At 49.5% G+C, this 16,982-nt stretch overlaps 2 protein-coding genes across 2 annotated transcripts in view; one reads left to right on the forward strand and one right to left on the reverse strand.

Annotated features, from left to right (window-relative positions):
• Positions 1-2,329: 2,329 nt before the first annotated feature.
• LOC307237742 (alanine aminotransferase 1-like) lies at positions 2,330-7,732 on the forward strand (the record flags this gene model as incomplete). Its single annotated transcript, XM_080010505.1, has 11 exons — positions 2,330-2,416; positions 2,552-2,641; positions 2,724-2,832; positions 3,608-3,831; positions 3,927-4,170; positions 4,257-4,336; positions 4,441-4,577; positions 5,172-5,346; positions 6,060-6,215; positions 6,310-6,422; positions 7,642-7,732. The coding sequence occupies 11 exons, from the start codon at positions 2,330-2,332 to the stop codon at positions 7,730-7,732; spliced, it is 1,506 nt and encodes a 501-aa protein (XP_079866631.1).
• Positions 7,733-12,375: 4,643 nt separating this feature from the next.
• tox (thymocyte selection-associated high mobility group box) overlaps positions 12,376-16,982 on the reverse strand; it is a gene marked incomplete at both ends in the record, with an annotated part of 48,964 nt that continues 44,357 nt past the window's right edge. The window contains 3 exons of the mRNA XM_080010508.1: positions 12,376-12,570; positions 13,400-13,579; positions 16,317-16,811. Of these exons, the coding sequence (XP_079866634.1) occupies positions 12,376-12,570; positions 13,400-13,579; positions 16,317-16,811 (870 nt within the window). The remainder of the gene's footprint in view (positions 12,571-13,399; positions 13,580-16,316; positions 16,812-16,982) is intronic.

A 16,982-nucleotide genomic window follows, 5' to 3' on the forward strand; every position in this document is an offset into this window, starting at 1 on the left:
CTGATCTCACCTAATCAGTCCAACAAAATCTGTTTCTGAACAAATTTGAGGCGAGACATAATCAACCAGTTGTTGAATCTTCACTCATATTACATCTACAAGGCCTCATTTAAAAGCTTGTCCCGACTTTCACCGCGGTGTCCGAAGCCGGGCTGAGCTTGGAGCACCGCGGGATACGGCGGGGCTTGCGACTTTTTTGTTTCATTCAATTACGGAAACATTGGAAAATAAAGGCCGCAGCCTTCAGTACAGCAGCCTACTGAATAAGTGAGTTTTTCACAACAGGTCCCCTTATAACTTCCGGGGCAACACGGGGAACACCGGATGTGACGTCAGAGGCCTTGACGTAACTTTTTTCGACTCCATTATTGTTTGTATTGCTCTACTATTACTCTACTAACTATCGTTCGATGGAGCACGATTATTTGTCGCCGAAGTTGTCCCCGTAAAGCGCACGCGACAAATGAACACTACAGCTGCCATGATCGCACGCTACTTCTGACGTCATCAGACTCCATCTTGTTTGCCATTGTTTTGATTGAAAGACCCCCAGCGGCAGAAGTTACATATGGTACCTTTTTAAAAGTCCAGTCTTGTCGGTTATGCGGCCTCGGGTCACGCCCCCTCAGTGAGGTGTGATGGCTGCCTCCCTGACCCCTGCTAGTCCTTCATTGCACTTTTATGACCAGACCAGCGAGCCCAAATATCTAAAGCTCATACACATAGGGTAAATAAGTTCCCTGGACTATGGAGGGCCATGACAAGTAATGAAGGGGTCGACAAACACTACATTGGTGACATACAGAGAGACAGTAACAGGCAGGCGCTTATTGTACACGCTCCCTCCAGTTTGTGAGACGTTGTCCAATCAGAGGGGAGGCTGAGCCGCTGGGGTCGCAGCCCATTGGGTTTGTAGATTACTGCAGAGTATAGGCTCTTTGGCCAACAGAAGTTCATGGTACTGACACGTTTTGTTCAGCATTTCAGCAGATCAGACTTTTGAAGCGTAAACGCAATCGCCAGAGGCAAAAGGCAGATGTTAGGCTCTGAAGCAGCGACACTGCGCTCGCACGCCTTCAACGTCACCACCACTAAGCTCCCAACTTGTCATTTTATTTTGCCCGCTGACCTCGTCTACATAAGCCTGGAAAGTTTGAGTTAGAATAGTTTGCACGAGCGCGAGTATAAACACAGCTAAAGGCCGTGAAGGCCAACTGGTGAGTATATGACTTTAAATGGAAGGGGGCAGCAGCTCAGGAGGTAGAGCGTCTAGTAATCTGAAGGTTGCTTAACCCCTAACTGCTCCTGGTGACTGTGTCCATTAGTGTATGAATAATAATAAGTCGCTTTGGACAAAGGCGTCTGTTAAATGATGATCTGATGTAATGTCCCCGACAGGCTGTGTAGCCTCATTTAGCCACTTGTCAGCAACCTTTTTACCTTTTTTAAGACGCGTAAAAGCTTCAAAATTCACGAGTATTTACTGTCGTATTTTATGTCGTAGAACGGAACGTGAACATCTCTTAAGCCTGTGTTAACCACAGACCTTATTTAATTTATAACTGAAACCCATTCAAAAAACCCATTGACTTTGGGATGAGGGAACGGGAAGTGCAGAATCTCATTTCTGGGTTTTAGGACTTATTCCTGCAGCCCTCTATTTACAAATTTGCAAAGTCTATTTCTGCAAATTTGGCGACTTTGACTATAAAAAATGATTGGAATCATACAAAAATTACATTAAAAACACAGCTCAGTGGAAAAATCGTGATATTTATTCATGTTTTTTTCCTTTCTACTTTTTCGTTAACAGTTATTTTCATTGGAGAATGAGAGGCAAGGCTCCCCTGGCCGCACGTCCCGAGTTCTATATTAACACCTTGGTCCTCCTTTAGATCTCGGAAGGAATTCTTAACTGCCAGCAAAGATAATGTGTAACAACCTGAAAATGTTTTTATCCCAGTGTATCATTTCAGCTGCTGTTGCCAATGTAGAATTAGTCTCGCGATACCAGACGATCGGAGATCTCGGCGCCTACCGACCGTCTGGGGATTTCTAAATGCAAGTTAGGCGCTGGTTGGCCGCCAACAAACCCACAAGCCCCTTCCATTTAACTGGAAATGACCCCTTACATGATGCTCTCCTCACATTCTCATGCAGGTTTTTTTTTTTTTTTGAACTCTCTAGTTGATTGCACCCGGTTTTAGCGACGAAACCCGGGAGATTGTCCCGACCCTCAGAGACTGACCCGCGAGTCTAATCTGGAAGCAAAGCCGGTTCCGTTCGGACGGGAACTCAGAGCCGCAGAGAGACGCCTCTCCAGAGAGGGATGAGCCACAGAGTCGGAAACGTCGGAGATTCGGAGGCCGACGCCCTGCGGGTCCGAGCTCGGGGGATCATGGAAGAGCTCAGACAGGTAAGAGGTCCCACGCTGACATGGGGAGGCTAATCGCGCGTGACACCGGTGTGACGGCCGTGTCGCACGCCTCGCGCAGCAGCATCCGCCGCAGTTTAACCCCAGTCGCCGGGGCTTGTCTCCGCCCTCTCGCAGGGGGTGAAAAAGCGCTTCACCGAGGTGATCGACGTCTCCCGGGTCGACCAGCACAAGGGCGGGGTGAAACCGTTGTCCTTCGTGCGCCAGGTACTTCTTCTCCGGCCCGGAGCTTTCGAATCCCCAATCCCCGCCAATCGATCTCATGTGTCTGAATTAAAATCCTGAACAGGTTCTGGCAGCCTGCCTTTACCCGCAGCTTCTGAGCGGTGACGGAATGCCGGCGGACGCCAGGGAACGAGCGAAGAGGCTGCTCGCGGAGTGTGATGGAGGGAGCGTCGGTGAGGACCCTTTGACCCCTCGACCCTTTCAGCGTTTCTTCGGGCGGGTCGAAATTGAAACACTGCAGCAGCCGTCAACTTTTTTTTTTTTCATCCCTGGGCAAATACCTCGGCGTCCTCATACGTCGCTCCATCGCTCGGTCTCGCGGCGCCTACGTCCAAAGCCCATTCTCTATTCCCGCTGCAACACTGAGTTTCCAACACTCACGTTGTTCTGATTTTGGCCCAGAGCGGTTGCGCTCTTGTGAAAGCAGTGCTTAGTAAACAGAGAAGCATGTGTGTTGTTTTATTTTGTGCATTTTTGGCGTCATACATCTTACCCTGTTTTATATGAATTAAATTACTTAAATCTTTTATTATTCTACTTTGTAAATGCATTTTGCTTTGCTTTTATTGTTACTATTCGATGGCCTTATTTTAATGTAAAGCACTTTGAGTATCATGTCGTCTATGAAAGGTGCTTAACAAATAAAGATGATGATTATTATTATGATGATCATTGTTATTATTATTCTTATTCTCATTATTATTATTCAAAGCTGAAATGAAATGAAGCCATTTAAAGCAATTTGCTTTCTATACAGTGGTTGCTATGCTCGCTTGCACTGCTCCGTATTGACGCGAGATTTGTTTATAACTGGTCGTCGTGGCGTTGCAAACAAGTGATCCTTTCACCACACCTCCATTTTCGGTTCAGAGAAGAATGAAAGGGGGGAAAGCAGGAAGTGAGAGGGACTGGAGGCGGCCTCTAACGCTCTGCTCTCCCTTTCGTCAGGTTCCTACACTGAGACGGGGGGTATCCCGTCCATTAAGAACGCCGTCTCTAAGTTTATCTCTCAGCGAGATGGTGGAGTTCCATCGAACCCTGACAACATCTTCTTTGCCTCTGGGTCCCAGGGGGCCATCATGGTAGGGGCCATCATGGGCGGGGCCATCATGGTCGGGGCCATCATGGTCGGGGCCATCATGGGCGGGGCCATCATGGTCGGGGCCATCATGGTCAGGGCCACCTTTGCTGTTGGTGGTGAACGTGTCCTTTTTGCTCCTTTACATTATCGTGACTTCCCTCCGTGACTCTTGGCCGTGTCCTGCAGATCGTCCTCAACATGTTGGTCAACAGGGAGAGCTCGCCGCCGACCGCGGTGCTGACTCCGGTGCCGTCCTGCTCTAGTGCCAACCGGGCCCTGGAGATGTGGGGGGGCGTCGCCGCACCCTATTACCTCAGCGAGGAGCGGGGCTGGGAGCCGCGGGCGGAGGAGCTCCGCCGAGCACTGCACTCCGCCAGGGGAGTCTGTAACCCCGTGGCTCTCTACGTCGTCAACCCTGGAAACCCCACAGGTAACGAGGGGCTTGCGCCCTGCACCACGACGCGTCCCTTCCAAGGTGTCCGACGTTCAGGATCCTTCTGGCTTTGCTTCCCCTAGGTCACGTTCAGAGCAGGACGTCGATCGAAGAAGTCATCAAGTTCGCGTCGGAGGAAAGGCTGTTCCTGATGGCCGACGAGGCGGGTGCCACGCCGTGTTTTCGCCCAATCAACCGCGACAAGTGCGGCGAGACCTAACGAAACGTCTTCTTGTCTCCTTTCCCACGACCCGCCGCTGCCTCCAGGTCTACCAAGACGCCGTGTTTGCCGAAGGCTGTCGCTTCGTCTCTTATAAGAGGGTCCTGGCCGAAATGGGACCCCCCGTCTCCAACACGCTGCAGATGGCTTCCCTCCATTCGGCGTCCAAAGGCTTCATGGGCGAGTGAGTCCCTGTGCATTTGAGAAGCTGAGGCAACATCAACTCCTTTGGACGAATCAAAGTACAACGATTTCCAAACGTGTCCTGTAAATGGTTCACAGACCGGAGCAGCGGTTCTCAGCCTTTTCCATGTCAGGGACACCTGATGTGATACACAGTAGAGAAGAATAAATAAAGATTTGGTCTTTTTTGATTTAGTCGGAGGAAACCTTTAAGCGTTAGAAATGATTTAGTGTCTCTGCCCTCGTTAGAGATACATTAAAATATGCTTATGATCCAAACAGTCATTATTGTACGGTGCTGACGTCTTGTAAATGAAATTTTGGCGAAGTTGAACTACTAATTATTTTTGCTGGGGACCCCTTGGAACCTCTTAAAGGACCCCCAGGGGTCCCCAGACTTCACATTGGGCACCACTGGCCTAGAAACGAGTCGAGTGTCAACAGCGTCGATGTGTTGATCCACAGCCTTGTTTGGGAGACGTAACACGCAGACGGTCCAAAAAGGTCCCTGGCTCAAACACAAACGACACAAGCTGAATGGACCCGGTTGAGTGACTCTTCTAGGCGTGTTTCTGCCGCTTCCCTCCACCTCCAGGTGCGGTTTGCGCGGTGGATATGTGGAGCTGGTCAACGTGGACCCCGACGTGTTGAAGCACTTCTACATGCTGTTCGCCACAGAGAGCTGCTCACCGGTGACTGGTCAGATCGCGCTTGATCTGATGGTGGACCCGCCGCACCCCGGGGATCCCTCCTACCTGCTGCACCGCCAGGTGGGGGCGATGCCGGCCGCCGCGTCGCACCCCGCGTCGCACCCCGCGTCGCACCCCGCGTCGCACCCCGCTTCATCCCTTTAAAAAAAAAAAAAAAAAAAAAAATGCTTCAAAACCCATCACATCTCAGCCGGGTCGCGGTCATCCCCCGATGCATGGGCTGCATGCTAACTGTGTAAGCTCAATGCATGGCTGCAGGTGGGATCAGCTAGCCTAGCTCCTGGGAAACTCGGGGACTTGCACTTTCCAGTGCTTCAAAAGCCGAGTTATTTATGCAAATTTACCCAAAAATCGTGACTATCCCTTTAAACCACTCTTGCCTGGGCAGTGTATTGACTCAGACTCCACTTTTGTCTCTGACAATGCAGAGTCTCACTGTTAATTCGAGTCCAAATTTGCGTTAAATTGAACAATGAAGGGGAAAAATTTAGAGCAAACTCAGCATGTTAGGTTTTTGGTTTCTAAACTGGATGATATTGGCCAAAAAAACCTCCCTTTCAGTTATCTGCAACCAGAAAAAAGAACTAGTAATGTTCTTTCTATTGATCTAATTTTTTATTGTTATGATTATCATTATTATTATTTAAAAGCTTTATTTATTTATAATTATTATTATTATTAATATTATTAATATTTTTTTAAATAATTATTATTATTGTTATTATTGTTATTCTTATTATTCTTCTTATTATAATTTATTTCTCCACCCACAGGAGATACAACACATCCGGGAAATGATGGAGCGTAACGTGAAGAGAGTCCCGGAGGTTCTCAACGGCCTGCCGGGGCTCAGCTGCCAGCCGGTCCACGGAGGAGCCTTTGCGTTCCCCAAACTGCAGCTCCCACCGGGAGCCGTTCAGAGGGCCACGGTACGGGAAGACCCAGGAGAGCATTTCGGATTTCCAAAAAAACCAAAAACAAGCGAAATTAAACCGACGTCTTTTGGGGGGGGGTTGGTTCCAGGAGGGAGGGCTGCTGCCGGACGCCTTCTACTGCTCCAGGCTCCTGGAGGAGGCCGGTCTGTGCGTCTGTCCTGGTGGTGACGTCGGACAGAGGGAAGGAACCTTCCACCTCAGGTACGGCGGTGACCAGGAGTCGGGGGCCTCGGCGCGGGCTCCACCGCCTCGCGCTTTTTTTAACAACCCAATCATCTGGCAAGCACCGCGCCGGTGTCCCGGTGCGCCGCCGGCCGCGTCGGGGCCGCGCCTGTGATCCCGGCGACTCGTGGCGACTGCGAGAGCCGACGGGACGATTCGGCCGTAGCGACCCCGCCCTTGAAATGAGTCGGGGGTCGCTCCGGCCAAATCAGAGGATCTTTGACTCGGGAACTGAAAGTAAAGCCCCGGGGTAAACCAGGCGGAGGTGAACCAGGCGGAGGCATTTGGCTGTAATTCATACGGTGTGGCTGATTTGCTCTTTGCCTTCCACCAAAAGGAACCGTCGCGACAGAATGAAGTGATTCTCCCGGGAATTCAGTTTTCGCGGAGCAGCGTCCCCCCGCGACCACTCGTGATGGGATCTCACTTCCCGCTCCGTTTGCAAATGAGTCAAATGTATAGGCTCTTCCTGCGTTTTTATTTTAGATCTATTTATTGTCGTCGGTTTCCTGCTTGCACGAAGCTGCGTTTTTAACCAGCGCTCAGGGAGCGTCCCGTTCCGAGGCCGGATGGCTGCGTGGTGGAGAGGGCGCCGCCTCCGGTGCGCTGCGCGTTGCGCTCCCCGTGTCTCCAGAGGAAACAAATAAAAGCAAAGGCGCGTTTTTATCGTACATGTCTTTGTTTTCCTCCGTTTCACTGAACGAAACAAACAAAAACAAACAAAAAAAAACTACGAGAACGTTCTCCCGCTGACGCGGACGACGCCGGTTGGGCGGGTCGGTCACACTGGCGCAAAATGCGGGTCTGGGCGCGTCTGCACCTGTGCTCAGAGGCGTCCACTTGTGATCAGATCACCTGAGACGCCTCCAAACGCCGGGTGTGAGCAGCCCAACCCCAGGAAGGTCTCAGCCCTTCTACGCGAGGAACCGGCCACACTCCCGGGGCCTGGCCGGTTCCGCCGGCTCGGATGAATGAGTGCCACCCTGCAGTTTTGACCTTGCGCCGCGCACGCAATGAATTTGGGAGGGAACAACACAGTTGTGGGTTATGACAAAGGCACCGTCAGGAGTCAGCGGTCTGTTTCGCGGTGTATCCTGAGGATCTTTGGCAAATAATTAAATTGGGACTGAGGTTTGGAAAGCGTCGCATACAGACTACTGACCCCTCCACCCCTTGACCCCCCCCTGTTTCTGAGCAGACTTTGCATCATGACGGCGCCGGAGGCGATGGAGGAAATACTGAGACGTCTGAGCGCCTTTCACGTCCAGTTCATGGAGGATTTCTGCTGAGGGCACAAAGCTGAGGATGAATTCAGGATCTGCTCTTTATTAAAGCCTGATATCATGACAACATATGATTTGATCATCATAATCATAACCCCACAATCCCATAATCTCCACCTCCGTCAGTTTGCATATTAGCAAGTGATTTGGTTTCCAAATGGAATACAACATTAGCACTGACTACTATACTACGTAGTACGTGCATTTTGTTCGTATTAAAAAGATAACGTTTTCTAATAAGCGACGCGATGACGCCTGTTTTTCTGGTTTTGAAACTGAACTGGAACCTTTCATACGTCCTGCTGCTGCGGTGGACGTGTATGGAATTCATGTTTCTTCATCGTGTGTTTATGTTTGTTCAATTTTTTATGCTTCAGATTAGGTGATAGATTAGGTATCATTGACCGATTAAAAAAAACAAACAAAAAAAACAAAACAACCCACCCTGCCAAACCCCAGCGCGATCAAGTAATAGCTCATGTAAATCAAACCATTTCTTATGATATAATTGGTAAATTCAAATCCAGACGGATGGTGTGGATGATAAAGGAACATTTTGAGCGCTGGGAATTCAAGTTTGATGTTTGAGGTTTACTTACAGGTCCTTAAAATGTGATTAAATATCTAAAGTACAGATTTGTAAAAATGAGGCCGTAACAGTCATTAAATATCAGGTTTTAATTTCAACATGAACATTTTGCCAGATTTTTCATTTTTTTTTGGCTGGATCCTGCTGGAGCCTTTTGAATGGGTTGTATTCGGGCTGCTGCCCCCTGGTGGCCACGGGGCCAAACTGTTATTGGTGTTAATTATAGAAGCGCGTGTTTTTGGTTTTTAATTATTGAAAGACGCCAGAGACACTGATTCTCATTCCTATAATTGGTTCAGAATTTTGTTTGGATGTACCAAATAAATAGTACTTACTTGCAACACGTGCTCAAATGTTGTCTTACCAAGGTCTTAAAAAGTATTTACTTATATTTAATATATATATAAATATTTTTAATGTATCTTTGTGATACCTGTAAACACCCTGTTATAACGCGGATAAAAGGAGAATTTATTTTAATTTTTTATTATTTGAGCTCTGTGCAGTCTTGCGGCAGATCAGGTGTAATCGTTCCTCGTGGCCACTAGATGGCGCTGTGTGCCTACACAGATCAACCTGAATGGTTTAAAATAACAAGTGAAAACTAGATTTTTTTTTTTTTTTTTTTTAGTGAAGGAACGAAATGGTTCGAATGGGGAAATATATCAAGAACAAACCTTTAGAAATAGGTTGTATATAGTATACATCGATCACAACATTAAAACCAGCACCAATAACCACTAATATTGTGTAGCTCCCCCTGGTGCCACCAAAACAGCTGTGACCTGTGGAGGCTTGGACTCCACCAGACTCTGAAGGTGTCCTGTGGTATCTGGCACCAAGACGTTAGCAGCAGATCCTTTAAGTCCTGGAGGTTGTGAGGTGGGGTCACCATGGATCAGGTTGTTCCAGTACATCCCACAGATGCTCCATCAGATCGGACCCTGACCCCACCCATCCACATGATGGAGAAGAAAAGGGGATTCATCAGACCAGGCCACCTTCTTCCATTGCTCCATGGTCCAGTTGTGAAGCTCACGTGTCCATTGTAGGTGCTTTCAGGGGTGGACAGGGGTCAGCATGGACACTGTGAGCTCCCATACGCAGCAAGCTGCCATGCACTGTGTGTTCTACACCTTTCTATCATAGCAACATTCACTGTTTCACCACTTTGTGCTTCAGTAGTTCTTCTGTGGGATCCAACCAGACGGGCTGGACTTCACTCCCCACCTGCATCAATGAGCCTTGGGCGTCCGTGACCCTGTCGCCGGTTCACCGGTCGTCCTTCCTTGGAGCACTTTTGGTAGCTAGTAACCACTGCAGAGCGGGAACAGCCACAAGAGCTGTGCTTGTGGAGATGCTCTGACCCAGTCGTCCAGCATCACAATGTGCTCCTTATCGAAGTGGCTCAGATCCTTACGCTGCTTCAACACATCAACTTCAACAACTGACTCTTCACCTGCTGCCTCATATAATAATAATATATAACAGTATATATATAATAATAATATATAACTGTATATATATATATATAATAATAATATATAAAAGTATATATATAATAATAATATATAACAGTGTATATATATAATAATCATATATAACATTATATATATCACAATATATATATAACAGTATATATATATAATAATAATAATATATAACAGTATATATATATATATATATATATATATACATATATATACACCAGTATATATATGTATATATATATATATATATACACCAGTATATATATAATATAATATATCACATCACTTGAAAGGTGCCATTTGAACCAGATGATCAATGTTCTTCACTTCACCTGTCACTGGTTTTAATGTTGTGGCTGTGCAGTGTGTATTGTTATATGTATTAGATTCAATAGATTTTTATGTGGATAATGAAAGTTTACAATAACGATTATTTTATGATTACTTTACTGTATTGCAGCCTTAAAGTCAATATTTTACTATTACTATTTAACTATTATCACAACATATCAGGATATTGATATTGCATCGATACATCCAGCCCAGTCCTGGTTTAAAGGTTTCCTTGTTGATAAGATGTCTTGACTTGTACCTGAAAGTATTTAAATGTATTCATGTTATCAGCGTATCTCGTTGCTGTGTTTAACCGTTCAAGTGTTTTACTGTTCCAGCTCTGACCTAAGGCACACACACACACACACACACACACACACACACACACACACACACACACACACACACACACACACACACACACACACACACACACACACACACACAGACACACACACCGATGTAACACAGCCACATCCAGATGCTCGGCACAATGCAAACCCTGCAAGCTCAACACGCAATGTGTGCTTTGTGCATCACATCCTTGGCCTCGCTCCAAATTTCACGGCATAGACGCGTTCACTGAAAATTCAACACAATACAATTTATATTTTTGCCGCTGCGATCCTCACACCGCTGCCACAACCGATCGACTGCTTTGACTCATCTGTTGCCGCTCGGCTGATGGAAAGATCTGTTCTTGTTATTTTTTTTAACCTGTGCTGTCAGCCTGCTGGGCATACAACACAGAGTATTTGTGTCAATGCATCTAGGACAGAGTTAGTCTGCAAGTGGAGTCAACTTCTCCACCTGCAATGACACTATTTATTCATTCTATAATCATCAACAACTGCTGCAACAACTCTGTCCTGTGGACGACCTGTGGGATGATGGGAGCACAGCTTTTTGTTACACACAACCACCACCAATCCCCCTCTTTGGAGAACCATCTCACCATGTTTTGGTCTTTAGACAACTAATCATCATTACTACTCCAAGAGGGAGAATCACCAGGGGTGAGACAAATAAACATAGAAACAAACAACATGTACATGGAAAAACATGAACATAGAAACAAACAACACGTACATGGAAAAACATAAACATAGAAACAAAAGACGACAACATGTATTGAAAAACAGAGTTAATCAGGTCCAGGAAAACTGGGACAGCAATTGGACACGTGGCCTCTTCCAGTCATAGCTACGGCAGTGAATGAGGGAGGAAAGGAGAAGGATGCAACCAGGAGGGTGTTGGGGTGTGTTCAAAGCAGGTGCTGGTGTGTGTGTGTGTGTGTGTGTGATGGAAAAACAAACTGAAATGAATGTATGAACGAATGAACCGTCAGAGACATTTACCCAAATGTGAGCAATAACCCCCCCCCCCCAAAAAGGGAGGGTGAAACGACCCGACACGGAGAGAGAGAGACGGAGACGGCGCGTGGAGTGACGGGCCGCGCCTCAACGCAGCCCCGAGTTTATTCTCAAACACAGTATTAGAATCTAAAAATAGGAGAAAACAAAACAAAAACAAAACCATCTTCACGTGGTTGCTGTTGTCTAGAGTCCGTTTTGTTGTCCTTCAGGGCGACACGTCGACATGAACAGACAGGAGAGCGAGAGAAAAGTCATAGTACCACTAAAAACAAAACGTCATATCATTAAAAAAAACCAAAACAAAACAAAAAAACAAAAACAAAAACAACAATAACAGTAAAAGCTGAAGGTCGCTCAGCCCTGACACAGGAACAGCTTGTTTTAAATAATCTGAGGGAGGGGAGGACGCTGGCGGCAGGTGAAGCCGCTCCGCCCGTCCTCCGCAGTTCACGGGCTTAACACACACGTCCATGCACACGCGCACACACGCGCGCGCGCTCGCTCATTTTGGATCGAGATGTTGATCGACAGCCTGGTTCAGGGAGGCGTCGTCTTACAAAGGGTTCTTTTTTTTGTGTTTTTTTTTAAACAAACCACAGTTTGCGTGTTTTTCCTCTTTTTGTTTTTTTTCTTTGAACTGAACTGAACTGAACTGAACTGAACTGAACTGAACTGAACCCATCGTCGCCGCGGGTGTCGCCGCGGACGCCCCCGCTTCCTGTCCCGGCGTCGCCGCCTCGCCTCCGGGGACCCCCCCCCTCCTCCTCCCAGCCGGTGGCTTGCCGCGGAGTCATCCTGATCGCCGTTTCCTGTCTGAGGCCCCCCCGGCCGGCGTCCCCCGCCCCCAAAGCAACAGGCTCCTCACCCCGTGGCTGCCTCAGGTGTCACTCCGCTCGCCTGTTCGGCGTCCCACGGGGGCCACACGTCACCGCTTTCCATCCTTTTCAACGGGGCCGTTCCCTCAAAATCCCCGTCGCACGGCGACTCCTTCTCCTTCTCATTTTCAGCCTTTTTTGACGATGTCCTCCGGCTTGAAGCTTCCCCCGGTGGCTCCTCCTTAAACACACGGGTGGGATGACGGCGTGCGAGGGGGCCTCCCTGCCGCCGGGACACCGGATGGAGTCCGGTTCGCCCGGTTCAGAGCTTTTTTTTTTTGTTGGTTTTTGTTTTTGTTTTTCCCCCTCCGACGTCTTTCTGAGACGCCGGGCGGGTCCGCGCTGTCGCCGCTTCCTTCTTTGTTCCCCCGGAAAAACCCACGGGGAGGAGCGGGCGGCGGCGGCGGCGGCAGCCGAGGGCTTTGGTCGCCCGAACGGTGCGTTGGGTGGCGGGGGCTGAGATCCGGGCGGGGTCAACAGAGCGACGCTCAAAAAGGGAACGTGAAGCTGGGGGGGGGGGGCGAGCGTCCAGCTCGGGGGGTTCATGTCCACAGAGCCGTTCTGATCATGAGGGTGAGGTTTTTCGTTTTTTTTGGGGCCGGGGAGGGGTCGGTTGAGTTTCTGCTGCTTCTTGTTTTTCTCTCTGGGGTGTTTCTGGGTGTGTGTGTTTGTGTGTGTGTGTGTGTGTTGTTGGAGTCCTGGTGAGGATGAGGAGTTGACTCTGGTGGAGGTCTGCTATCGGCTGGTGGCAGCGTGTGTGTGTGTGTGTGTGTGTGTGTGTGTGTGTGTGGAGGGGGGGGTGGTGGCGTGGCTAGGGCGGTGACCTTTGACCTCAGATTAGCTGAGGAACAGAGGCTTATCTCTCTGAAGCCCCCTGCAGGAGGAGAGACAAACAACAACAACGGGGACGACAACAACAACAACAACAACGAGGTCAGTTAGTCCACGACTCAATACGGTCTGTTATGGGATGCGTCCTTTGGGCTCCCCGCGTCCAGTCCGTGTCTTACCCACCCGTTGCCATGGTAATCTGCGGCCCAGTCCAGGTGGTGCGGGTGGGGTTGGGGATGGTGGTGGTGGTGGTGGTGGTTGGGTGCGGGCCGGCTCAGTTGGTGGTAGTCCACAGCCCCGCTGCTCAGCATGCCGCCCCCGATGGGCTGGTAGTCTGACTGCAGGGTGGGGTTGTAGCCCTGGATGCACAGAGGGTGGAGGTTGATATCTAGGAAGCAGCCACAGAAAAGAAGTTCCCCGATCGGGCGCTTGGCGCTCATTATTCGGCGGTGAAGTGCTGCGCTGTCGGCTCGACAGCCACAGACAGATGCTTCCTAACGGACCTTTTAAAGTCTAACTTGTAAGTGACAGGGTTTTCTGTCATGAAAACACACCCGATGGGAGACGCCCGATGGGAGACGCCCGATGGGAGACGCCCGATGGGAGACGCTCAACGGGAAACGCTCGCCAAGCGCCCGATCGGGGATGCCCGATGGGAGACGCTCGATCGGGGACGCTCGCCAAGCGCCCGTTCGGGGCGTATTTAACACGTGATCGATCACATGTGTGAACATGTGAGGAAACGTCCGCCAGGAGCCGCCGGTATCCCCCTGCACCGAGGTAAGACGACCCTTCGGCACAACGTCCAGAGCAGTTAGACGACCTGAATAACAGGAGGAGTGTGTGTGTGTGGGGGGGGGGTATGGGATACGTAAAGGGGTGAATCTATCAGGCTCATCATCAGTAATTAGAGTGTGTGTGTGTGTGTGTGTGTGTGTGTGCATGTGTGTGTGAGTGCGCACGTATATGTGTGTGTGTGTGTGTGTATGTGTGTGTTTCTCGGTTTGGGGAGGCGAAGACAAAAGAGGAGCCGGGGCAGAAAACACAGCGATGACAAGAGGAAACAGGGGAAGAGAGGAGGGGACGAGGTGGAGGAGTGTCGTGTAGTAGCTGGGGGTGTGTAAACAGTGATTATCCTGAAGGCAACACGCTCCGGGCCCCTCCCTCCACCATGGGGGAGGGGAGAGAGAGAGAGAGAGAGAGAGAGAGAGAGGAGTTAATCTAAGTGTCGGAGTGAAAGAGGAGGACAGCAGGTGGTTTGCTCCCCTCCTCCTCCCCCTACCTCACCTATTCATCCATTGTTCGGCAAATTCTTCTCCCTCACTCCTTCACAAAGACCCCATCTGCCTCTTTTGTCTCTCTCTCTCTCTCTCTCTCCCCCTCCCTCTCACTTCCCTCCTCTCTTCTACTCAAAAAAAGAAAAAAAAAAGTTTGGGGCACTGTCTTGTTTTGCTCCCCCCCACCCCCCCCCCCCCCTCTCTCCTCCAAAATATGCAAAAGAGGAGAGGAGCAGCGGATTACGTGGTCTGCGGGATTTTAAACTGCTCCATAATAGGGGGATAAAGAGGGAGAAGAGAGGTTCCTGGCAACCCATTCCTTGGGTGGAACTTCTTCTGGGTACACGCACGCGCACGGACGCACACGGACGCACACACACAGTCGTGACAACGTTGTAACCCACCTCAAAATACGACATATTTCTAAAAAGGATTCTTCTGCCGAGCCGTCATGATTATTCAAAGCAGAAGATCAGACAGACAGACAGACAGACAGGCTTCATAAACACCTTTCTGATGTTAGTTGTCTGTTACGTTGCATTGTTAAAACGCTTTTGAATACTCAACGTTAACAAGCAACTAATAATAATAATAATAATAATAATAATAATAATAATAATGATAATGAGGACATCACAGTGTGCGTACGTTGTGTGATTCCACATCATCCGCAGCTTCTTTGGTATTCCGTTCTGGGCTAAAGTCCACAAAGTGATGTTGATGCCTTCTCTCTCTGGGGCCAATCTCATTTCCTGTCAGTGCGCGTGTGTGTGTGTGTGTGTGTGTGTGTGTGTGTGTGTGTGTGTGGGTGCATGTGTGTGTGTGCACGTGTGCGTGTGTGTGTGTGTGCGTGTTTGAGTGAGTGAGTACCGTGTCTCCTTCATTGATGTATTCATCCATCTCTATCTACTACTGAGGTGCTTTTAAATCAACAGTGCACAGCCAGGGAGCCATTATGTGTGTGTGTGTATGTGTGTGTGTGTTTGTGTACGTGCGTGCAAGCGTGCGTGTGTGTACGTGTGTGTGTGTGTACGCACGGCTGTGTGTGTGTGTGTGTGTTTGTGTGTGTATGTGTGTGCACGTCTGTGTATGTGTGCACATCTGTGTGTGTGTGTGTGTGTGTGTGTGTGTGTGCGCGTGTGTGTGTGTCTGTGTGTGTGTGTGTGTGTGTGGGGGGGGGGGGGGGGTCGGTGTGAAGCCAGGTGTGTATCTCACTTTCTTGGCCCCGTCTTTTATTTAAAGCAGCATTAACATCTATTTCTCACGTAAAAAATTTTAAAGAGATTCTCTGCTGCGTGGTGGAGCTGCAGCAGTCTGCACCATCAGCTCCATTTGTTGATCTTTCCGCCTCTTGGCGGATCTCAGCTGCTCCCACTGTGGGCCCCCCTCCCTCATAGTTTGGTGAAACACGGGCCCCCCCCCAAACTCACTTTGCACTGGAAATGCACCTTTGACGGATGAGGAAGGCGGACTGAGAGGGGAGTGCAGTGGAGGGTGAGCCTTTTATTCCAAATGGCAATATGCCGTCCCCATCAAGAGAAACCCATTTTGTTTTGCTCAGTGTAGCCACAAAAAAAGCACTTGATATGAGATTCTGTCCCATTAGCATCATTAGCGTGTCATTAGCAGCCCCAGTTTGGGGACCCCCGTCATGAGACATTTACTAATTCTGTAAACTCCATCTGAATTCAAATAGGCAGCTCGGAAAAGCACACGAAACCACTCTAGGATTTTCAAAATACCCCAACTGTGGCAAATACTTGAACCATGTTTATTCTTTGAAATGGGAATGTTTTATTTGAAATACACCGTGTCTCACCTGTGTGATGGCAGGTGAGTGGGTCATTCCCAGTGTGTGTCCAGTCATCTGCTGGTGCTGCTGGAGGCTCTGCTGGTGCTGGCTGTGGTGGTGGGGGCTGTGCAGCCCCCCCAGGTGGGCCTGGCCATGCAGCGGGGGGCTCACCTGCAGCGGAGGAGGCGACGCCGCCGCCATGCTGCCCACGGACAGTGCCCCCTGGTGGGGGATGTTGGGCCTGGGAGCCGCGCCCCTGGAGGACAGCGCCTGCAGCTGGGGAGAGTGCATCTGGGGCAGGTGGGGGCTGTTGGGGCTGTGGGAGGGGCGCGGCGGCTGCGGGTAGGGGGAGTACATGGCCGGGTGGTGCTGGGAGGGGGGGAGAGGGAGTGGGTGGGGGTGGGCGTGGGGGTGGGAGGAGGTGTGGTGACCTGGGTAGATGGGGGCTTTGGGTGTGAACATGGCGGCGGAGGAGGAGGAGGACGAGTGGGGGGGCTTCATCTCAGAGGGATCGTTGTAACTCTGGAACAGAGAGAGGGAGAGGGTCAGACAGAGAGAGAGAGAGAGAGAGAGAGAGAGACAGAAAGGGAGAGCGAGAGAGAGAGAGACAGAGAGAGAATTGAAATCAGTTAAAATTTTCATAAACATGTGCACATTGGAAGAAGAGTGTGTGTGTGTGTGTGTGTGTGTGCG

Source organism: Zeus faber (assembly GCF_960531495.2).
Source record: "Zeus faber genome assembly, chromosome: 12".
NCBI lineage: Eukaryota > Metazoa > Chordata > Actinopteri > Zeiformes > Zeidae > Zeus > Zeus faber.